At 43.4% G+C, this 25,599-nt stretch overlaps 1 protein-coding gene across 3 annotated transcripts in view; it reads right to left on the reverse strand.

The window, feature by feature from the left end:
- The window catches only part of CFAP46 (cilia and flagella associated protein 46), a 254,459-nt gene that overhangs the window by 40,556 nt on the left and 188,304 nt on the right, over positions 1-25,599 (reverse strand). For all 3 annotated transcript variants that reach the window (XR_013214466.1, XM_077258533.1, XM_077258532.1), the window contains exons 46-51: positions 15,327-15,424; positions 14,193-14,275; positions 13,935-14,092; positions 11,804-11,925; positions 10,075-10,157; positions 5,973-6,137 (exon numbers count right to left, since the gene is read on the reverse strand). Coding sequence is in view for 2 of the 3 variants with exons in the window: in XM_077258533.1 (XP_077114648.1) it covers positions 5,973-6,137; positions 10,075-10,157; positions 11,804-11,925; positions 13,935-14,092; positions 14,193-14,275; positions 15,327-15,424 (709 nt within the window). In the remaining variant the exon portion in view is untranslated. The remainder of the gene's footprint in view (positions 1-5,972; positions 6,138-10,074; positions 10,158-11,803; positions 11,926-13,934; positions 14,093-14,192; positions 14,276-15,326; positions 15,425-25,599) is intronic.

The following is a 25,599-nucleotide window of genomic DNA, read 5'->3' on the forward strand; positions in this document are numbered from 1 at the left end:
TTGAGAGAACAGGATCCTGCAAATTTTTCTGCAGGATCCTGTTTTTTCCCATAGACTTGCATTAGCGACGGATTGTGACGGATAGCCATCCGTTTCATCCGTCGTGCACTGGATCAGTCGAAAAAGAGGAATGTTTTTTCTGCTTGTCGGAAAATCGGCCAGCGACGGGTCCTGAACTGTCCATCGTTGGCTACAATGGAAGCCTATGGTGTTCCATTTTTCTATTCTGAGCATGCCTGGAAACATTTTCTAGTCATGGGATCTCTCTCTCTCCAGAATTTTATACATTGAAATTCAGGCATCCGTCAGGACACAGGATGCGTTGCATCCGTTTTGCACTATTTTTAAGACATCCGTCGATACGTCGCATCGACGCATTCTGACGGCCGCCTGCCGACGGAAGTGTGAAAGAAGCCTTACATATACGTTTACACAGCTACAGGCAATAAAAAGTTTCATGGATGTGCTGCTTCTATGACAAATTGTTACTACACTGTGGAAATCTAGTGCCATTCCACACATTATGTCTTTTGGATTGGAAAGGGTGAAATACATATATACAAACACAATAATTAGAGATACCGCGCTACAAGTGGCTAAAAATAGACCGTGTCTATGGTCCTGTTAAAACATTTACAAAACTCTTGTTTTGAAGGTGAGTAAGGACGGGAACTGCCCTGGAACGAAGCGGACACCTATTCCAAGTAAACAGCCCAGCCGTCCAACTATCTTTATACAGTAGGTACAGCACCACTAATTATCGGCTATTGTTTAACACTGTGCTAGTTCTATTTAGGCTTGGCTGATCGGACCACTAACAGGTGTAATAGGTATACAGAAGAGTTTTGTAAATGTTTTAACAGGACCATAGACACGGTCTATTTTTAGCCACTTGTAGCGCGGTATCTCTAATTATTGTATTCTGGTTTTTCTTCGCTATCGGATTAGGCACAAGATCCGTTGAGATACCGGCAGCACTTGTGCAGCATACATTTGTGGTTATAGCGCCAGTGTAATTTTTAGTATATATACAAACACTCTGCAATGATTGAATACACAAATTCCACTACCTTTACACATATAAAAACATGAGGTGCTTAATTAACTTTTTTTTTTAAACAGAAAAACGAATAAGCCATGAACCAACAACTAACTCTTTTGACTCATTCTCTATTGATTCGTAAAGTCTCAAATGAACTGGGGAAAACCAGAATCCAAAGCTTTGCTCATCCATTATCCTCACTCAGTGGTCCTCTAAGGCCACCCAGACAGACAGACATAAATTAGACCTTATCTTCCCCCGCCTCTGCCCCCTATCTAACCTCACTACTTTATCCTCGCAGAAACCTCAGACACCTAGACATCCGCACACTCTCCGACTTAATTCAACCGCTGTCCTCCATTTCTTCACTCCAGAACGCAGACAGCGCCACTGTTTCCTATAATGCTACACTCACAACAGCTATTGACTCAGTCACCCCTCGCGATCACCGCAGAGTGCGACGAAGAAATAGACAGCCCTGGCACACCAACCTTGCTAAAAAACTTCAGCAAGAGTCCAGGGTTGCAGAGAAGCACTGGAAAAAAACACATTCACAGGAAGACTTCAACACCTGTAAACAAGCAACTTTCATATTCAAGTCGGCCCACACCTCTGCTAAACAGGTCTATTTCACAATGCTTGTATCCTCTTTATCCCACAACTCAAAATAGCTATTAAACACTTTTAACTTCCTCCTGCAGTCAGCTTTGCCCCCTTCAACCTCCCTCATCTCTGCAGAAGACTTTGCCGTACACTTCAACAACAAGATCAACCAAATCAGGAACATCTTTACTGCTCAACCATCAAAACCCCTATGTATACCATACCACTGCCCTCATCCACACCATCACTAAAGGAGAGCTTACTCGTCTCCTTTCCAAATCACACCTCACCACCTGTGCACTTGACCCCATCCCAGCTCCACCCCAACCTAACCACCACACTTATCCAAGCCCTAAACCATCACTTCAACTTATCACTAACTTCTGGTACCTTCCCTTCTGCTTTCATACATGCCATAATTACACCTATCCTAAAGAAGCCAAATCTTCACCCGACCTCTATATCCAGCTATCGACCTATATCACTGCTCCTGTTCGCCTCCAAATTCCTTGAAAAGCACGTCGACCTCATACTTTCCTCTCACCTCTCATCTAACCTACTCTTTGACAATATTTAATACAGCTTCCACACCCACCATTCCACCGAAATTGCCTTAACCAAAATGACCAGCAACTTACTGACAAAGCTAAGAAGACATTTCTGTATACTCCTCTTTCTAGGTCTGTCCGCTGCATTCGACACAGTCAACCACTCCCTCCTACTAAAGATCCTTTCTTCCCTCAGTATCACAGACCTTGCCCTCTCCCGGATCTCCTCATACCTCTCTAACTGCATTTATGTTTCTACTCCTACACTAACTCCTCATCCCACCATCTTTCTGTTGGTGTCCCCTCTGCCCTGGACCCCTTCTCTTCTCCATCTATTCCTTTGGCCTGGGACAACTCAAAAAGTCACATGGCTTCAACTACCATCTATACCCTGATGACACTCAGATCTACCTCTGTGGCCCAGACGTTACCAATATGCTATCCTGAATCCCGATGCGTCCATTAGTCATATCCTCCTACTTCTTCAATCGCTTCCTAAAGCTCAATGCCGACAAAACTGAACTCATTATCTTTCCTCCAACTCACCTATCTGTACCTGAAGTCTGCTGCCTCGCAGTAACCCTTTACTCTGCCTTGTCCTTCAGACCACACATCCAAGCCCTCGCCACCTGCTGGCTCCTCCAACTGCAAAATATTTCCAGAATCTGTCCTTTCCTCAACCTTCAATATACCAAAACATTAGTGCATGCCCTCATCATCTCTCACCTCGGCTACTGCAATGATCTCCACTGTGGCCTCCGTGCTAACATTGTCAACCTCTCCAGTCTGTCACTAACTCTGCTGCTCAACTAATCCACCTCTCTTCTCAATTCTCCCCTCTGCAAATCCCCTCATTAGCTCCCAATTCCCCAACGTATACAGTTCAAACTACTAACATTTACCTCCATAACCGTCTATAATCTGTCTCTTCCATATATCTCTGAAATAATCTCCCGATAGCATCAAACAAGTAAAGGGTTCTCCCAACACCTCCTTCACGTCTCCCTCCATACTCTTACGTTCCTCACCCAATTGCCTCCACAACTTCTCCCAATCTTTCCAATGCTCTGGAATACTGTGCCCCAACACATTCAGAACTTTCGGACACAACTTGAAAACTCATCTCTTACAGTCTACAATAACCAATCTCCTCACCACCCAAGCAGCTGCAATCTCCTTAACCTACTGTCTCGTTCCCCATTATCCTGCAGGCCCCCAAGGGCAGAGCCCTCAAGTTTCTGTACCAGTCTGTCATTGTTAGTTTCTTGACTGTAATTTATAGCTGTATTTTTTATGTAGCCCCTTCTCATGTACAGCATCATGGAATCACAGTGTCTTAAAAATAAATAATAACTTCTTGTATTTTCTCTGTACTGTGACATCCCTGTGTGTATTATCCTGCACTGTGACATCAATGTGTGCGCTACCTTTCCACTGTTATTATTACATGCATTTTCTCAGTACTATGACATCACTCTTGTGTATTACACTGTACTATGGATTTCCATTCAGTGGTTGCTTTGACCCATAGACTGACCACACTACTGTGACCTCACCATTTCATTGTTATCTGTCGACATATAGACTGAATACCCTGCTGCGACATCACCATTTCATTGTTACCTGTCGACACAGACTGACAACACTACTGTGACATCACCATTTCAGTTACCTGCCGACACAGACTGACATCACTGCTGTGACATCACCATTTCATAGTTATCTGTCGAAAGACTGACAACACTGCTGTGACCTCACCATTTCATTGTTACCTGTCGACACAGACTGACAACACTGCTTTAACATCATCATTTCATTGTTACCTGTCGACAGACTTACAACACTGCTGTGACATCATCATTTCATTGTTACCTGTCGACACAGACTGACAACACTGCTGCGACATCACCATTTCATTGTTACCTGTCGACACATAGACTGACAACACTGCTGCGACATCACCATTTCATTGTTACCTGTCGACACAGACTGACATCACTGCTTTGACATCATCATTTCATTGTTACCTGTCGACAGACTTACAACACTGCTGTGACATCATTTCATTGTTACCTGTCGACACATAGACTGACAACACTGCTGCGACAGTTCATTGTTACCTGTCGACACAGACTGACAACACTGCTGCGACATCACCATTTCATCGTTACATGTCGACACATAGACTGACAACACTGCTGCGACATCACCATTTGATTGTTACCTGTCGACACAGACTGACATCACTGCTTTGACATCATCATTTCATTGTTACCTGTCGACAGACTTACAACACTGCTGTGACATCATCATTTCATGGTTACCTGTCGACACATAAACTGACAACACTGCTGCGACATCATCATTTCATTGTTACCTGTCGACACAGACTGACAACACTGCTGCGACATCACCATTTCATTTCTACACTACACTGGAGAAAAACGAGTCAAAAGAATTTGCCAAATATTAATAACCAAATATGTTTATTTGAAAAATAAATTCCCAATAAAAAACAAAACATGTAATATATAGTACAAAATACTTGGTACAGATTGTGACTACATCCAAAATTACATCCATAGACCCAGATGCGCCATGATAGGACAACAGTAAATCGGCTATCATAAAGACAGTATTAATTATCTACACATGGCTATTGTATAACTGATGTATAGCAGTGACCATAGATATCGTATTTGCACAGTGGCACCAACCGTACTGATAGAGTCACTGCACATCACAGATAAAACAACTCCATTATGTGAAGATAAAGATAAAGTGCATAAACAAGTAAAGGGTTAATTACCCATGGGTCCCCCTGAGGAAGCGGCAGTACACTAACGCGAAACGCGCGTCGGGGTTCGGACCGGGTGCCTGTCAGGACATCGTGTGACCCATGGGTAATTAACCCTTTACTTGTTTATGCACTTTATCTTCACATAATGGAGTTGTTTTATCTGTGATGTGCAGTGACATCACCATTTCATTGTTACCTGTCGACACAGACTGACAACACTGCTGCGACATCACCATTTCATTGTTACCTGTCGACACATAGACTGACAACACTGCTGCGACATCACCATTTCATTTCTACCTGTCGACACAGACTGACAACACTGTTGTGACATCACCATTTCATTGTTACCTGTCGACACAGATTGACAACACTGCTGCGACATCACCATATCATTTCTACCTGTCCACACAGACTGACAACACTGCTGTGACATCACCATTTCATTGTTACCGGTCGACACATAGACTGACAACACTGCTGTGACATCACCATTTCATTGTTACCTGTCGACACATAGACTGACAACACTGCTGTGACATCACCCTTTCATTGTTACCTGTCGACACATAGACTGACAACACTGCTGCGACATCACCATTTCATTTCTACCTGTCGACACGTAGACTGACAACACTGCTGCGACATCACCATTTCATTGTTACCTGTTGACACAGACTGACAACACTGCTGTGACATCCCCATTTCATTGTTACCTGTCGACACATAGACTGATAACACTGCTGCGACATCACCATTTCATTGTTACCTGTTGACACAGACTGACAACACTGCTGTGACATCCCCATTTCATTGTTACCTGTCGACACATAGACTGATAACACTGCTGCGACATCACCATTTCATTGTTACCTGTCGACACATAGACTGACAACACTTCTGCGACATCACCATTTCATTGTTAGCTGTCGACACATAGACTGACAACACTGCTGTGACATCACCATTTCATTGTTACCTGTGTGATCTCTATGAATCCTGTTGTACAATAATTGAAGTGAAAAGTCTCTGGACACAGAGTTGATCCCATCGTCCATGAAAACGCCTAGAGACTCTAATGGGAACTGCTGAAGTGAATTGTCAGCCAGCAAAATAATACAATCTCCGGCGTCCACTGATGCACCTACAAGAATTGAAAGAACTGTATTACAGTGGAAAAATGAGAATCTCAGCAAGTTCTTACGATGGGCTATGGAATACAAAAGAGTTTTTTTTCCTGCAATGATCCCTGAAAAAAAACCTAATCTATATGGAATAAGAAGAAGGTCCAAAACTATAGTCAATCCGAAGCCATGAAATAGATCGAGATTGATTTTACGATGGCTTCTACTGCAACGTGGAAATAAGTAATATGAAATAATGTGCATAAATCCAATAAGTGAAGAATGTAATCTTAGTAAGGCACTGTGCACACACTAAACATCATCCTTAAAAGGGGTTGTCCAGGCTTGGGGAACTTTATGTGACTGCAGACTTGTGAATTCTCATACAGCGCAGTGTGCTTGCTGTCAGGATTCTCCTTTGCCGGCAGTGGGTGGTCATGTGACCGCAAGCATGCGATTTGCATATTTCCAGCCACATTACAGCTACATGTATCCAACCTTGCCCAATTTATTTGTATTGAGTAAGGACACACATATCTAGTAGGCATATATGCAAATCCCATAGTTGGGGTCATGTGCCCCCTCCCGCTCCCGGAGAATCCTGATAGCAAGCACACTGCGCAGTATGAGGATTCACAAGTCTTAAGTCACGTTAGGTGCCCCAAGCATGGACAACCCCTTTATATCATGATGGAAGTGATTGTGGTCTCAAAGCAATAGCCAGAAATCCAATTCATTTTCCTATTGTAGTTACAGCAATTTGCAAGTTGGAGACAATCGGACTTATTGTCTGTGGACACAGAATCATTCGTTTTCTGGGCTACAAGGTGCTATACTATACAATCCATATGGATTTCATCATTTATTTTAATCGAGCTCTTAAAGAGTAAAGACTCGATTTATCATTGCATTTCCTCCATTTCTTGGAAATGGACAGCTCTCAATTTATAAAGGCACAGATGATTGGCCTCGGGGAGACCAAAACATCCAACACCGCGGAGACACCATCACGTGTTTCTCAACGCAGTGATCCAGAACACTGCCCCCATCCCTTATGGGAAATATGCAAATGCAGGTAGAGTATAGCTGCGGAGACACCATCACGTGTTTTTCAACGCAAGCAGTGAATAGCCAGGCCTTTCCCCGGGAAGGAACAACCACGGGAAGGGCAGCATCCAATAAAGGAAACATCCAATACAGGAAAACCACCTATGCCAAGCATGGTATCCATCCACAGACAGCTGTTTCAGGGTTTTTGCCCCTCATCAGTGTGGAGTAGGAATCTGGCTATTAGGAGCAGTGCCTAGTAAAAAGGCTATAAAGGCACAGATGATTGGCCTCGGGGAGACCAAAACATCCAACACCGCGGAGACACCATCACGTGTTTCTCAACGCAGTGATCCAGAACACTGCCCCCATCCCTTATGGGAAATATGCAAATGCAGGTAGAGTATAGCTGCGGAGACACCATCACGTGTTTCTCAACGCAAGCAGTGAATAGCCAGGCCTTTCCCCGGGAAGGAACAACCACGGGAAGGGCAGCATCCAATAAAGGAAACATCCAATACAGGAAAACCACCTATGCCAAGCATGGTATCCATCCACAGACAGCTGTTTCAGGGTGTTGGATGTTTTGGTCTCCCCGAGGCCAATCATCTGTGCCTTTATAGCCTTTTTACTAGGCACTGCTCCTAATAGCCAGATTCCTACTCCACACTGATGAGGGGCAAAAACCCTGAAACAGCTGTCTGTGGATGGATACCATGCTTGGCATAGGTGGTTTTCCTGTATTGGATGCTTCCTTTATTGGATGCTGCCCTTCCCGTGGTTGTTCCTTCCTGGGGAAAGGCCTGGCTATTCACTGCTTGCGTTGAGAAACACGTGATGGTGTCTCCGCAGCTATACTCTACCAGCTCTCAATTTAATGACTTTTTGATTGGCAACAAATTCATCCAACACAATTTACACCTTTTTTTCAAGTTTATCAATGTGTCTTCTCCACATAAAGTTTCAAACTGATTCATAAAATGCTACTTTTTTTTGTTTGTTGAGAAGTAAAAAAATTTTGTGCAACTCTACTCCAGTCCCCAGCAATTCCTCTGTACTAGTTTTATGAAAGTCCGTAATTCTGGTAACTTTTTTAAATTTTTTGCACAAAAAAGAAAAAGAAACAGAAAAAAAGGCAAATTTGGGCTTTAAGCAAAAATCATGAATCAGATGCTCCATTCTTATGAATAGGGCTCAAAAAAGTCAGTGAAAATCACAAGTCAAAAAAGAAGAGTGACTTAAAAAAAAAACTAAATTGAAAAAGTAGGTGACAACGAGGGCTGTGAAGTCAGAGTCGGATCCCATTTTGGTGGAGTCGGAGTAGAAGTCGGTGTCATGGAAATTGAGGAGTCGGAGGTTTGGCTTACCGACTCCACAGCCCTAGTGACAACCCCTTTAAGTGGTGACAGACAACACAGATTTCAGTGGTCACAGATGCAGAAGTGTCGGCTGCACTACACTATTTGTGCTGCGTGGACGTCTTAATGTACATTACCAGGTACTCTATATAAATACCGTAGTTGTACCAAACTACCGCTACAGCACAATCTATCTATATGTCTCCATTTTCCATTTTTTTCTCTCCTCTCTCCTTCATAGTGAGGCAGGTAGGGATGTAATTAAACCAGTATTAATTAAAGCCGTTAGATCTAATTGACTGTAATTAGATCCAATTAGGTTAAGTAGGTCCGTTACTTTCTGACGTCCGCTTTCATTTCTTCGGTATGAAGTTTCTCTCCATCATTGTGATGAATGATGGGGATTTTTATTAGGTTATTTAATATTATCTAAGGCTGTAAATTACAGTTAATTGAATTCAACTAGGCCAAGTAGATTTGCAGCAGTAAGTAAATATTTTTTGGGGGGCTGCAAAATTTTCCAGCATAATTAAATGTTCTAGAACAAAAAAAAGTACACCTATTCTTTCCTCTGCAGAAGCAGCGCTGATGCTTCATGGTCGTACTGGTCTTTATTTCCAAGTGGTCGACTTGTGACCAGTGCAGCCAAGAAGTGGGCTTAAAGGGAATCTGCCAACAGGTTTTTGCTACCCCATCTGAGAGCAGCATGAAGTAGGAGCAGAGATCCTAATTCCGGCGATGTGTCACTTATTGATCTGCTTGCTGCAGTTTTGATAAAAATCAAACTTATCTGCTGCATATTTAGCAGTTCTCTAAATGCTGAGCTCTGTATAACCCCGCCCACACCCCTGATTGGCGGATTTATGTGTTCACTCTGCATAGGAAGAAAGCAGTCTATCAGTGGTAGGCGTAGGCCTATACAGAGCACATTAATATGGAGGACTACATAGCAGCAGGTTTACTAGCCCTCCAGTGATCATCACAGTAAGCAGCCCAGTAAGTGATACGTCACTGGAACCAGGGTCTCTGTCTCTACATTGTGCTGCTCTCAGATTAGGTGGCAAAAACTTGATGACAGATTCTCTTTAAAGGGATTGTCTGGTCCAAATTGATAAGTCTGCAATTACTCTGTGAGAGTGCAGACTTATGAATCCCAACGCACGCACATGAGTATTAAAGGGACTGTCCGGTCCAGCACACTTATTATTTCCCCCAGTGCACGCACGGGTATATATGCGTTATACATACTCCCGGCCAGTGGGCGCGGCCTCGCTCCATACACTTGGATGGGCTGAGGCCGGAAATAAGTATAACACATACATACCCGCTGCTCCCAGCTCAAAAAACGGAGAATCCCTGCAGCGCACGGTGCCTGCGCTGGGGGGGGGGGGATTGATAGGACTGAAGCCACACAAGTTCTGACTTGGTCCGGACAACCCCTTTAATGGTCATGTGCCAAACTACTGGCCCCATGCTGCAGCCTTGTGTAGTGTTGCCAGAAAAAGATGGCAAAGGAAAGGCTTAGGAATAGTGAACGACGAACAATACCTACTTGAAGTGGTTGCAGCCTTGTCGTCTTTCTCTCTAGACTTTGCTCTAAGTGATTCTGTTACTGAAAGAGGCGGCGATGGCTGTCTGCAAAGCAAAAAGAAATCAGAAACACGACATCTTCACTTTACACAAACACCACTATGTAGGTATTACTTAATGTTTCTCTACTTTATAGATAGATAAGGCTCCTGCTGCAGCCAGTTGTCAAACAGCCACACACAGGACAGTGAGGAAGAGGAGGAGGGAGACATGGCTGATCTCCTAAGACACAGAGAAGACTTCTACATACATGTGTCACATTGTACTTATAATATGAGACAAAAGAAATAAAAATTAGATTACAAGAAGATTGAATTGTATCTTGTTTTCTCATTTTCTATGTTTAGTGTTCTTTTAAAGGGAACCGACAGTAGACGCATGCTGCCGGAACCACGGGCAGCGTGAATCAGACACTGACTGTGATATTGCAGCCGTGTATGTTTTACTCTGAAACCATGCAAAATACTGTCTGAAAAGTCATCCACAGACCACAAGTGTTAAATGGCCTGTACGAGGCCGGTCCCCTAGTGGTTTCTCTCTGTCCCCCGCTCCTCTAAACTGACAGGTCTTTCCCTATGTGTGTGCATATTGAGAGATCGATCAGTCAAAAGGAGCGGCAAGCAGAAGCTACCAGGGACCTGCCTCGTAGTCATCCAAAACATACTGTATGGGGGCTGATTCATCAAAGCTTTTAAGGATGGGTGGACCTGGGGGGGGGGGCAGGGAGGGATGGGACATGGTCACACCCATCAGATTAATCAAAAGTGCCATGTTTTGGTTTGGATTAGAGTTTGTCTGATTCATGCTGCCTGTGGTTCGAGCAGCATAAATTTCTAATCAAGATCCCTTTAAAGGTCTCTTTATACAATGTAAAATTAAATTGGAATCACTATGATTTCCTATCAAGAGTAAATGGAAAATCAAAAACTAATAACCCTAACCGGAAAACGAATTACGGTACATAAGCAGAGAAATAAACCAGACCTGCAGTGATACTAAAGCATGACCTTCGTTTTTGCATCTTTTGCAAGTGCAAACAGCAGAGCAAAATGTGAAAGATATACCGGATGGCTGTATATGATTCCTAGAATAATGTGGTATTGACCCACTAATGAAGATATTTCCTCCACAACATGCTTTACACCATATATTAGTAAATGAGACATTAGATCAGCAGCCAGTTACGCATCAATCAGCGTTGACCACAACATCAGAACCATGGCTATCTCCAACCCCGAGCCATTAGAGCATGGTGACAGCTGTATAATACAGCCAGCAGATACAAGTGATGTGCGGACCATCTCCTCTGCCAAGTAATGCATGGTGACAGCAGTATAATACAGCCAGCACCTACAAGTGATGTGCGGACCATCTCCTTTGCCAAGTAATGCATGGTGACAGCAGTATAATACAGCCAGCACCTACAAGTGATGGCGGAGACCAACTAGTTTGCCAAGTAATGCATGGTGACAGCTGTATAATACAGCCAGCACCTACAAGTGGGGACCATCTCTTTTGCCAAGTAATTGTATATCATGAGGCGGAAAGAGTTTTCAACAAGTTTGTCAACTTTGTAATAATGTATTACTTGTTCTACAAGGCACCGCCATTACACAAGCGCAGGGCGGCTGCCCTATCTGTGTGTCTACACCTATGATCAATGTCCTAACAAAGCAAATTATAGCAAGTACCTGAATGGAGAAAAGTCCAGCTGAAGCATCACAGGTCTCAGATAGGTCTCCAGGACTTCTACTATCTCATGAAAGTCTTCGGTGAGTCTTCTTTGCCTTTCATCTTCAGTGGTCGGATCATTCTGAGTAACATGACGGTTTATTAAAGGGAATTTTTGGTAAAGACAGAATTTTAGTTTTCCATTCATTCTTACCTGTGTTACGACACTTCTATGCATCTACATTTCAATAATTAGTAAATAAACAGGAACGCTTAGAGAATAATAATTTATGTGTCTGGGATCTGTTCAATTTGAAAAGTCAAGTGTGGAATATGGGGCTGATTCATAAAACATTGCAGGCCAGAAAACTGGCGGAAAAGCTTTGAAAAGTCCCAACATTTTTGCAAGGTTTGCTTTTTTTTATGCTACTGTAGCTTGAATCAGGTCCACTGAAATGGACAGAGCTGGGAAGGAACCGGGACGTGGAGTGGCTGTGCGAACCCACCCATCCAATTCATCAAAAGTGATGGTGTTTTGCATGTCGGAATAGTTGCTCCAGTCCCTAACTGAAGTGGCATTTTTGGCACGATGTACACCACTTAGAATATGCTCCAAATTCATTAAGTGTTAATGTATTCGGAATAGTATGAGTGCGCGCTCCGTCAGTCTTGATGAATCGACCTCAATGTGTTTTGGATGACTAGTCCGAGGCAGGTACAAGCTCCGATCGCCTAAAATGACAGGTCTCATCTATACACACATAGGGAGTGACCTGTCAGTCTATTGGACTGGGACACGGAAAAGCTGCTGGGGGCCAGACTCAAACCAGTCATGCAAGTCACATAGTCCCCGGCCGGCTTCTCAAAGTATGGTTTTTCAAAAACACTGCAGTGCTTCAGAGTAACCTGGTTGATCCTGCCAGTAGCAATTGCTTGTATCATAGATTAAGCCATGCACATGTAAGTACACATGGACGGTACAGTGAAACTGCGAATGGCTCATTAAATCAGTTATGGTTCCTTTGATCGCTTCAAACCATTGACTCGGACAACGTGCAAACGAGCGCTGACCGCCAGGGATGCGTGCATTAATCAGACCAAAACCAATGTGGGGTCCTGGGTGCGGCATTGGGATGGTCCTCCGCAGCCTCCCCCCTGCCGCGCTCTCCCCATAAGCGTTGCGACTCTGGATAACCTCAGGCCGATTGCACGTCCCCATGACGGCGACGATCCATTTGAGTGTTTGCACTATGAACTTTCGATGGTACTTTCTGTGCCTACCATGGTGACCATGGGTAATGAAGAATCAGGGTTCGATTCCGGAGAGAGAGCCTGAGAAACGGCTACCACATCCAAGGAAGGCAGCAGGCACGCAAATTACGCACTCCCGACCCGGTGAGGTAGTGACGAAAAATAACAATACAGGACTCTTTCGAGGCTCTGTAATTGGAATGAGTGCTTCTGAGTAAAAGATGCATGGCTACAGGAATGCAGGCAGCGTGTGATCCATTCTGGCCATGGTTAAGTCTCCAGACAGTATGTGGGTGCCGGTGGTGAGGGGACTAGGATGCTAAGTCAAGGAGCAATGTCCCCACCAGCTTCTCCCCAAGTGACTCTCCATAACTGACAGGTCTCTCCTAGTTTTTGTGTTTGGGAGACTTATCAACCTTCATGACCATGGTGTGAAGAAGCCGGAGGGGACGGACATCCATGAGAGTCCTCCTAGTCACCTCGTCTCCTGCACCTAGCGCAAAATATAGATTTTTTTTAACACTGAAGCATTTCAGAGTGTAACCTACAAATGTGCAATAACATCACAAATCATCTGACAGGTTCCTTTTTTTAGTAATTTGTGGACAGCCTTAATTCTTCACAGTGAGTAACTCTATAAGAACATTTTCTTATAGGGAATTTTTTTTATATTTTTGAGGGAGTTTTTCAATAACACAAACCAGACAAGCGCTAAGTAAGAAAAGCCCATATCAGTAGGATACAGACACACATCATTTTTCTGAAATTAATAGCAAAGGGATAAATACAACTAAAGTTGGTAGAAATGTCCATACAGAAGACTCACAAGACACAGCCATACAGATCAGGGGTAGACATCTTAACGATTGATGAAGACATATTTCCACAAATAGAAGCTACCATTGCTGGGTCCTTGTTCGTTTTCCGTCTTGTGAAGCTTTCTTGATGTTCCCTTTTGAGGTTGCTCTGCATCGTATCTTGTTTGAACAGCTCCATTTTTTCCAACAAGCTTTTAAACAATTGACGATCCACAGAACATCGGGCAACTTTTACCCGCCCTGATGAAATGAAGACAATAGTTCGTTTGGCATGGGAGAAGGAAAAAAAAAAGAGTTCTAAAAACAAACGTTTTACAACACGTATTCGGCCGTCACTTACAGCTTTTTTGCTGTTGACTTGACTTTCCCTTTTGTGACGAGACTGGCTTGGGTTTTTCAAGAAGAGCTCCGTACAGGAGTGATCTGTGGAAAAAATAAAGTGACAGAAGTAAAGAAGTATGACGAGTTTCCTGAATATACTAACCATTTTTATAAAATGCGGTGTCTGCACGATTGCTTGTGCTTCTTTTTTTCTGATAACAGAGTGGAAAGGAAGTAAAAACACATCTGTGACTTTGGAGAGGCAGTCTGTTGTATGGAACAAAAAACTGTGCTAAAGGTGTAAAAACCCCAACATGAATTATCCGTTTTATCAAGTTCTTTGACATAAGAAAGCAATGGGCTTTAGTACAACTTTTTGAATTGTCTTGACAGCATTTTTGATGCCTTCCACCACAGACTATGACAAGCTTATACCTTACCCATTACTACCTTCATAGGTGATATCACCTTAATTAATTTGTCCTTCCTTAATTTGTCTCTAACCCCAAATTATCCTGAGATATATGTTAAAGAAAAAAAATGTATAGGTTTGACAAACGCCATCTATTGGCCACCCATTACCCATAGGCTCCAATGATAAAAAAAAAGAAACAAAACAAAACCCCATATACTGTACCTTTACTAGATGGCTGTAATGGATGCCTACTACACAAGCCATCCGTCAGCCATACATATATAGTTAAAAGAGAAAAGAATACAAATTATATATATATTACATACTTGGCCAGACACTAACTACAAAGTACAAACCCAGGCTACTCATACATGGGTGAGATAGCCTCAGCTCAGTCAGACAAAGCAGCTATTGTCCATAGCAGCCACTGAAAATTGTGGTTCTCTGTCCTGTCTCTCTCTTCAGCTCCAAAACACATCCAGTCTGGTCAGCTTCCCTGAGCTGACTGACTAAGGAGAACAGCTAGCCTACATATAAGCCGGGCCAGCCAGGTGATCTAACCCTAGCCTACCTGGCTTTGCTACACCATACTGAGAGAAATTGTACTGAATTGGTATCATTCATATTCATTAATACATGTCTGAAACCTTGCAGCACACAGGAAAATATTTTAAAACAATATTAATAAAACAATTATTTGAAAAACAAAAAAAATTAATAATATGGATTAGAAGATACCTGTCTTCTGAATGCTGCAAAACTACAAGATTAAAATTTGGTGGCAGCTCATTGAACATACTGAAGAACTGCATGGTGACTTGAAGATTTCCCCACACCTAAAATGAATAAAAAATACTGGTATAATTACAATTAATCATATATAATAAAATATATATAAAAAACAGAAATATTTCAAAATTATGCTCTAATGTACTGCTATTAGCTAGGGTTACACTTGTGGCAGAGTCTCCATTATTGTTGATGGGGGACGTCTGACTCCATTTGTTTCCGTCACACATTTCTGAGAGAATTTATGTTTTTATGCTCCTATAACTGAACAAAAAAAAAAATAAACTCCAAACGGTGGTGTGAACTCTGCTTTATACAGTGGGGAAAATAAGTATTTGACACAATGACGATTTTGCAAGTTTTCCCACCTATAAAGAATGGAGAGGTCTGTAATTTTTATCGTAGGTACAATTCAACTGTGGGAGGCAGATTCTAAAAATAAAAAAACAAAACAAAACAAAAAATCACATTTTATGATTTTTACATAATTAAATTACATTTTATTGCGTGAAACCAACCAACCAGCAAGAATTCTGGCTATCACAGACCTGGTAGTTTTTCTTTAAGAATTCCTCCTACTCTGCACTCATTACCTGTATTAATTGCACCTATTTTAACTTGTTACCTGTATAAAAGACAACTGTCCACACAATTAATCACACTCCAACCTCTCCACCATGGCCAAGACCAAAGAGCTGTGTAAGCACACAAGGGACAAAATTGTAGACCTGCAAAAGGCTGAGATGGGCTACAGGACAACAGGCAAGCAGCTTGGAGATAAGGCAATAACTGTTGGCGCAATTATTCGAAAACTGAGGAAACACAAGATGACTGTCAAACTTCCTCGGTCTGGAGCTCCATGCAAGATCTCGCCTCATGGGGTAAGGATGATTCTAAGAAACATCAGGATTCTGCCCAGAATTACACGGGAGGACCTGGTCTATGACCTGAAGAGAGCTGGGGCCACAGTCTCAAGCATTACCGTTAGTAACACATTATGCCGTCATGTATTAAAATCCACACAAGGTCCTCCTGCTCACATCAGTACATGTCCAGGCCTGTTTGAAGTTCGGCAATGACCATTTGGATGATCCAGAGGAGGTATGGGAGAAGGTCATGTGGTCAGATGAGACCAAAATAGAACTTTTTGGTATCAACTCAACTCACTATGTTTGTAGGAAGAAGGATGAGAACAACCCCATGAACACCATCCCAACGGTGAAGTATGTTGTGGGAAACATCATCTTTTGGGGATGCTTTTCTCCAAAGGGGACAGGACGACTGCACCATATTGAAGGGAGGATAGAAGGGGTCATGTGTCGCGAGGTTTTGGCCAACAACCTCATTCCCACTGGCAAAAGCATTGAAGATGAGTCGTGGCTGGGTCTTCCGTCATGACAATGACCTGAAACACACAGCCGGGGCAACTAAGGAGTGGCTCCGTAAGAAGCATTTCATGGTCCTGGAGTGGCCCAGCCAGTCTCCAGACCTGAACCCAATAGAAAATCTTTGGAGAGAGCTGAAACTCAGTGTTGCCCTGTGACAGTCCCGAACCCTGAAAGATCTGGAGAAGATCTGTATGGAGGAGTGGGCAAAAATCCCTGCTGCAGTGTGCGCAAACCTGGTCAAGAACTACGGGAAACGTCTGACTTCTGTAATTGCAAACAGACTTTCTGTACCAAATATTAAGTTCTATTTTTCTACTGTATCAAATACTTATTTCATGACATAAAATGCAAAATAATTATGTAAAAATCATACAATGTGATTTTTCTGAACTTTTTTTTAAAGATTTTGTCTCTTACAGTTGAAATGTAGCTGCGATAAAAATTACAGACCTCTCCATTTTTTGTAGGTGTGAAAACTTGCAAAGTCGGCAGTGTATCTGATACTTATTTTCCCCACTGAATGTGTTCTAAGAGAATTATTTTTTGCCTCCCTCTCCAAAAGGTTGCATACAGCTAAAGGCCACTATACACATTAAGCCTATAAATTATTTTTAGAACCAAAAATATAGTAGACTATAACCCTATACAAATATATACATTTTATTAAATACAAAAAAAACAAAAAACAAATAACAATTACTAAGGGAAAAATTTTTTTAAAATACCCCATAAAGCTCTAAAAAGTGTGATCAATGTAAGACCAAAGTATAAACTATACCAATAAAAGAGTAGGAGTACAATAGAAAGGGTCAATTTAAACAAAAAATTAGGAAAACGATAGTGATGTAAACAGTTGAATGTCTCGAATCAAAATACCAAACAATAATATAATAAAGACCCATCTGTATGGAACTACCCCAGAGTAAAAAATGGGAGTTAGCCTCATCAGTACGCAATAGCTAGTGGAGCATATACCGTAACACCCAGAACCCTGACACACGTTTCGCCTAAAGCTTCGTCAGGGGGTCAGCATAAATATTGTTTGGCTGACAGCTGTCTAATATGTAAGGGAGACTTTATTATTGGTTGGGAGGAAGTTTGGTGTAGCAGAAAACCTCCCACAGCTTTGTGGAAAGCTAGGAAGGGAAAGCCACATTTCTTGCTGAATTGGAGATTTGTAGAAAGACTTTACGAGTTTTCTAAACTGTAGATGACTATCTGAACAAAAAACATACATTAAAGGCAAATCTCATATTCTATTTTTTTTTCATTTGCAGGTCTAGCTGTTTTTAAGCTATGCAATTTCTCCGCTGGCACTGCTTAGGACAAAAGAATAAAGAACAGCATTAACCTGGGCGTCAAACAGGCACTTTTTATACTACGTCGACGCTAATTTCAATTCGCACTATAATCACTGCTAAAAGCAACATTCAAAATACTCAAAATGTAATGTGACAGTAGTAACAGCGGTATAATGGATTCCTAAGTCAGGAGTCCTGTACACTGTCCACGTACGTTGAATGTGGTTCATCTGGAGAACTGACTCTCGCGTGACAATGGTGCAGCGTTGACGTACATGATAACTACCCTACATTAGTGCACAATTCTATAAGAGGCAAATTCTAATAATTGCACCTGTCAAATGTTACCAATGTCTTTACAATAGAGAATAATGGGCCGCTGAGTCACTAATAAAGATTTCTGTTCTTGTCCATTTCAAACAAATTTGGCAGCTTAAAATGAAACAGCGGAGAAACATTAGAGAGCAGACAGTCAGATAATAACGGATTATACCCCAATGCCGTGTATGCATGTGAATATTGACAACTGTAAATATGCGTTTATGTTAGGCAATCGGCTGCATTAAATGAATACCGATCAGTACGCATTAGGACAAATCATCCCTCGACCAAAACTGTGCCGCTAATTATATACCTGTCTCTAATCTTCCCTTCATCTCTTAACTCCTCGAACGCCTGGTCCACTCCCGTCTTACCCGCTATCTCTCAGATAACTCTCTTCTCGACCCTCTTTAATCTGGCTTCCGCTCTATACACTCTACTGAAACTGCCCTCACTAAAGTCTCTAATGACCTACTAACAGCTAAATCTAATGGTCACTACTCCATGCTAATTCTCTTGGATCTCTCTGCAGCATTCGACACTGTGGATCATCAGCTCCTCCTCACTATGCTCCGCTCCATCGGCCTCAAGGACACCGTTCTCTCTTGGTTCTCCTCCTATCTCTCTGACCGATCCTTCACTGTATGTTTTGCTGGTTCCTCCTCCACTCACCTTCCCCTTACTGTTGGGGTTCCTCAAGGATCAGTCCTAGGCCCCCTCCTCTTCTCTTTGTATACCGCCCCTATTGGACAAACAATCAGTAGATTTGGTTTCCAGTACCATCTCTATGCTGACGACACCCAATTATACACCTCTTTTCCTGTTATCACGCCGACCTTTTTAGAAAACACCAGTGATTGTCTTACCGCTGTCTCTAACATCATGTCCTCCCTCTATCTGAAACTGAACCTGTCAAAAACTGAACTCCTCGTGTTCTCTCCCTCTACTAACCTACCTTTGCCTGACATTGCCATCTCCGTGTGCGGTTCCACCATTACTCCAAAGCAACATGCCCGCTGCCTTGGGGTCATCCTTGATTCCGAGCTTTCATTCACCCCCCACATCCGATCACTGGCTTGCTCTTCTTATCTGCATCTCAAAAACATTTCTAGAATTCGCCCTTTTCTTACTTTCGACTCTGCAAAAACTCTTACTGTCTCACTTATTCATTCTCGTCTGGACTATTGTAACTCCCTACTAATTGGCCTCCCTCTTACCAAACTCTCCCCTCTCCAATCTGTCCTGAATGCTGCTGCCAGAATCATATTCCTCACCAACCCTTACACCGATGCCTCTACCTTGTGCCAGTCATTACACTGGCTACCCATCCACTCCAGTATCCAGTACAAAACTACTACCCTCATCCACAAAGCACTCCATGGCTCAGCACCACCCTACATCTCCTCTCTGATCTCAGTCTACCACTCTACCCGTGCCCTCCGCTCCACTAATGACCTCAGGTTAGCATCCTCAATAATCAGAACCTCCCACTCCCATCTCCAAGACCTTACACGTGCTGCGCCGATTCTTTGGAATGCATTACCTAGGTTAATACGATTAATCCCCAATCCCCACAGTTTTAAGCGTGCCCTAAAAACTAATTTGTTCAGACTGGCCTACCGCCTCAATGCATTAACCTAACCATCCCTGTGTGGCCCATTCAAAAAAAAAAAAAAAAACATAATCAGGTTCCTCTCATCATGTTCTCATACACTTTATGCAGTTAATAGCTCTCTATGTCTGTACTGCTACATACTTAGGCAGTTAACTGGTTCATGCAGCTTTACATGAACACCCAAGCCTTACACTATGGCTGGTCCAAATAACTAAAGCAATTGTTACCATCCACCTCTCGTGTCTCCCCTTTTCCTCATAGTTTGTAAGCTTGCGAGCAGGGCCCTCATTCCTCCTGGTATCTATTTTGAACTGTGATTTCTGTTATGCTGTAATGTCTATTGTCTGTACAAGTCCCCTCTATAATTTGTAAAGCGCTGCGGAATATGTTGGCGCTATATAAATAAAATTATTATTATTATTATTATTATTATTATTAAACAGCAGTCAGTTAATAAACAGGCAGACCATATGTAATATGCGCACAGAACGATCAGTAATTGATTGTTCAGCCCACATAGGCTGCCATTGTTCTCGGCAGCACATGTCCTGTTTACATATGACAATGAGCTGCCGGGCAATGATGATCTTTAAGGCAAGGGTAAAAGATCATTTTATCTGGCGACAGAGCATTTTGCTCATTCACTGGGTGATCGAAAGCCTGTTTAGACTTCCCGATTTTAAGAAAAAGAGAGTTCCTAGGAATGTTCAGCCACGATAATAGTGCAGTGTAGGGGTCATGGTGACAGGTCACTGATCTGTGACTTGATGCAAGTAAAACAGATCTTAGTTGATCGGGGGAGCACCCAGTACTATAACCCGATTATAATCACTGACCCAATGATACAAATGCACTAGTAATGGAAAACAAGAACTGATGTGTTGTGCATACCTCATTGTAAAAATACTTGAAATGTCATAAACTTTTTGTACAGTGGCTGTCCACTCCGGGACCAAGGGACAGGGTTCAGGCACTGGCCGCTCCAAGAACAGGGGACAGGGTTCAGGAACTGTCCGCTCTGGAACCAGGAAACAGGGTCCAGGCATTGACCGCTCTGGAACCAGGGGACAAGGTTCAAGCACTGACCGCTCAGGAACCAGGGGACAGGGTTCAGGAACTGTCTGCTCTGGAACCAGGAAACAGGATCCAGGCATTGACCGCTCTGGAACCAGGGAACAGGGTTCAGGTACTGTCCGCTCTGGAACCAGGAAACAGGGCCCAGGCATTGACCGCTCCAGAACCAGGGGACAGGGTTCAGGCACTGACTGCTCAGGAACCAGGGGACAGGGTTCAGGAACTGTCCGCTCTGGAACCAGGAAACAGGGTCCAGGCATTGACCACTCCGGAACCAGGGGACAGGGTTCAAGCACTGACCGCTCAGGAACCAGGGGACAGGGTTCAGGAACTATAAAAAATTGCCGTGTGCACTACTGGAAAGGAAGGTGCTAAGGTTAGGTTCCCACACCTTCTTAAACCATAATCAAAAAGAACCTAGCACTCAACTTGATGCTTTAGAGTGAGTTTTATTGTAGTGGTACTCAAAACGTTTCGGTCCTACACCTGGACCTTCGTCAGTTACTACATGTGAAATATAACCAAATGTGAAAACAATACAAAAAAGGGTAAACCATAACAAAAACAATTATACAAAAAAAGTATATACATAAATGCTGAGGAGAGAATATAGCATCGATATCTATACATGGTCAAGTGTATCCAAGAAACTTATGCTGGAGAGAAACCCCAAGAATCTAGGCTAGGGTGCTCCACCTATGCTCAGAAGTGGGGGACCCCCCATAAATAGAACAGTGAGGGGTACATACCGTACTGCAGAGTATAAAGGGGGACCAAAGGGTCAGAAGACACACAGGGGCGGCGTCTGTAAATGTGCAAACAAACCCCCCAGGGGTTGTGTGAGATATGCATAACAGTTGGTGGATGTGAGAGGAGACACACAGGATGACTCATACCTTACACAAGAACCAGACAGGAGCGGTACTATGGGTGTGAAATGAAACAAAGGAAAGGGTTGGTTACCTTCTCAAAGAAAACAGGAAGGGATGAGATAGGCGCGGGTGTGAGAATTACCTGTGGAGACCTTGGCAGATTGTATTGGGAGCAGACGCGGATTCCACCGCTGGTCTGCCGGTGAGGAGAGACATCGCCGTTATGAGGAAGTAGGGCGGGACTGACAGTGCCAGAGAGCCAATCAGCGGCAGAACCGCTGACCGGAAGTGACGTCACGCGGGATAACCACACAGTGCAGTTGCGTACAGAGATGTGATGTGTGGTGAGCGGAAGTGACGTCAGGTAGTCAGGGTAACTGGGCGATACACAACCCCGGTAAGAGATAACCAAGCGCTATTGTGAGACATGAATGGACACAAGTGTGGAGAGCATAGGTACATTGCAGGATGAGTGGACCTAGAGCTGAGGTGCCCAAACGGAGTATTCTGTAGAGGGTGAACGGACTCCTTGGTGGTGGTGATCCTACGTTCTATTATTTTGCCATATAACGATAGGCCGATGTGTATAGTGGGCTTGGTTCAACGTGACATGCGGAAGTGACACAGATCTCAATACAGGCGATTCTAGTAGCAAAAAAGAAGAAGAGAGTTAGCTCACTGTAGATACACATTATAATGGTATATAAACAATAGGATGGCTGGAGTCCGTACAATCAACAAATGGAATAATACATTTTAATCATTTTTATATATTATTTTTATATAAAAGAGGCTAAATCGTAGTCTCTATTAAGTCCCAGCGGATGAAGTGTCTCTAATGTATGGATCCAAAATGCCTCCCGTCTTTTAAGACGGGCCACCCGGTCCCCACCCCTCCTGAAAGGGGGGATATGCTCTATGACCTGATACTGTAGCTGAGAGACAGTGTGGCCCTGATTGTGAAAGTGAAGGGGAATGGGTAACAGTAAGTTCTTGCGGCGGATTGTCGATTTGTGTTTAGAGACACGGTCTCGTATAGGTTGCGTGGTTTCCCCTATGTATAAAAGTCCGCAGGGACATTTGATTAGGTATATAACCCATGACGAAGCACACGTGAAATAATCCGAAATGCGAAATGACTTACCGGACCTAGGATGATGAAAGGAAGAGCCCTTAAGGACATTATGGCATTGGGCACAATTTAAGCATGGGAAGGTCCCCATGCGTGGATTCTGTAGAAACCGTTGACGAGGAGTGGACGTGCCTGATCCCAGGTCCGCCCTAACTAATGAGTCCCTGAGGTTGGGTGGACGTCTGAAACAGGGGAGGAAAGGGTTCTGGAATTCAGGTATTTTGGGGTATCCTTTTGATAGTAGGTGCCAGTGTTGGCGTATTGACCTATGTAAGATGTACGAATACGGATGATACGAGTGAACAAATGGGATCCGATTAGAAGCTCTGTTAGGTCGTGGGGTAGATGGGGCTGCAGCCTTTTCCAGTACCGAGGGTGGATAGCCCCGTTGGGTAAACTTAGTGGCCATCTCTTGGAGGCGCACTGGTTTGAGCTCCGTATCGGACACGATCCTGGAGACTCGTTGAAATTGTGACTTGGGTACTGAATTTTTAGTAGCAGGGGGGTGGAAGCTTGTAAAGTGCAACAGACTGTTGCGATCGGTACTTTTCGTGTAGAGATCCGTAGTTATGGAGCCATCTGGTTGGAGTATGACCAGGGTATCCAGAAAATTAATCTGTGTTGTACTATGAGACATGGTGAAGGAGATTCCTGGCCAGGCCGTATTAAGCCAGTCGAAGAGCACCGTGAGGGCTTCTAACGTGCCACCCCATATGCAGAACACATCATCGATGTATCGCTTCCACATGATGACGTTGTCGCGGACAAGCGGGTGAGGATATATCAGACTCTCCTCAAAATCCGCCATGTAGCAGTTAGCATAGGGGGGCGCTACGTTAGAGCCCATCGCGGTGCCGCGGATTTGTAGATAAAAATCGTCCTGAAATAGAAAGTAATTCCGGGTGAGAATAATGGTAAGTAATTCGATACACAATTGTATTTGGTCTGGTGAGAGGCCGGATTGGGTCAGGAGTTTATGGACCGAGTTGATGCCCTCCGTGTGAGGGATGGATGTATAGAGATCCTTAACGTCCATGGTTACTAGTATGGAATGTGTAGGGATGGGACATATATCCTTCAGGGTGCTGAGGAAAGAGCCTGTATCCAGGATAAAAGATCTGGATGACCTAATCATTGGGGTGAGGATTTTTTCCAAATAAATAGCCAACGGGGAAAGAATAGAGTCGGTGGAGGCGACTATAGGCCTCCCTGGGGGTCTCTCTAAGTTTTTATGAATGTTCGGAATAGTGTAGAACACTGGAGTGATGGGATGTAATTTGGTGAGAAAGTCCCGTGTTTTGGGATCTAGGACACCCAGTTCCGTATACTTTATAAGTGTCTCTGAAATGATTTGTCGGGTTACGGACTGGGGATCATGTTGTAACTTAGTATAGACCGTGGAATTATCAAGTTGGCGTTTTATTTCTTGGAGATAGTCGGATCTATTCATAATGACAAGGGCGCCCCCTTTGTCTGCGGGTTTGAAAATAAGATTACTGTCATTCTGTAAGCTCCTTAGAGCTTGTCGTTCAATGGAGGAAAGGTTAGAGGGAAAGAATAGCTTTCCCTTACGGATGTCATCACAAAGTGTTTTAAAAGACTCTTTAACGAAGCCTATAAAAGACTCCATGGCATGCGAGCCTTGTGGTGGTCTGAAATGGCTTTTAGTATACAGGCCTAGGCTTCGTGATGAGAGAGAATTATCAGGTGAGACAGTAGGAGGCTGAATGGAGGGTAACTCAGGGGAGGTAGAGAAGAAAGCTTTCAATCTTAGGGATCTGAAGAACCTCTGAAGGTCCATCTCCAAGTCGAATGTATGGCATTGGTAGGAGGGGCAAAAGGACAAGCCCTTCTGCAGGATTTTGTATTCAGCAACTCCCAATAGTCTATCAGAGATGTTGATCACCAACGGGGTGGTCGTACCTGTGATCTCGTGATCCTCCCTTGGAGCGGGTCTCCTCCTATGTCCGTGGCCGCGCCTCGTGGCCTTCTTTTCGGGAAGCGGTGTCGTTGGCCTAAAAAACGCGGTGGGAGAGTAGCAGAGGCCCCCGACTCCTGTTCTGAGCCCGATGTCGAATAGTCTGGGGAGGTGCGTAGACCTTGGCGAGATGTGTTTCGTCGACCAGAGAAGGAGTCCTGCCATCTGTATACCTGCTGGCGCTCGTAGTCCTCTGTGTCCCTGTTGAACTTACTGCGTTTCCTGTCCTGTGTCTCCCGTCGATGCTTCTCGATGTTTTTTGTTATCTGGTCCTTAAGCATGGAGAGTTCCTCTGGAGATCCGGATGAAGATAGTTGAGCCTCGATGGATTTTATGGTCTCGGAGCTGGCAGAGATCGCCTTCTGTAGATGCTCGATCGTGAGGGTGATAATATCAAAAGAACACTTGTTTAGTATTTGTTCGTATATCGATGCTATATTCTCTCCTCAGCATTTATGTATATACTTTTTTTGTATAATTGTTTTTGTTATGGTTTACCCTTTTTTGTATTGTTTTCACATTTGGTTATATTTCACATGTA

The sequence above is a fragment of the Ranitomeya variabilis genome, chromosome 4 (assembly GCF_051348905.1).
Source record: "Ranitomeya variabilis isolate aRanVar5 chromosome 4, aRanVar5.hap1, whole genome shotgun sequence".
Taxonomy (NCBI): domain Eukaryota; kingdom Metazoa; phylum Chordata; class Amphibia; order Anura; family Dendrobatidae; genus Ranitomeya; species Ranitomeya variabilis.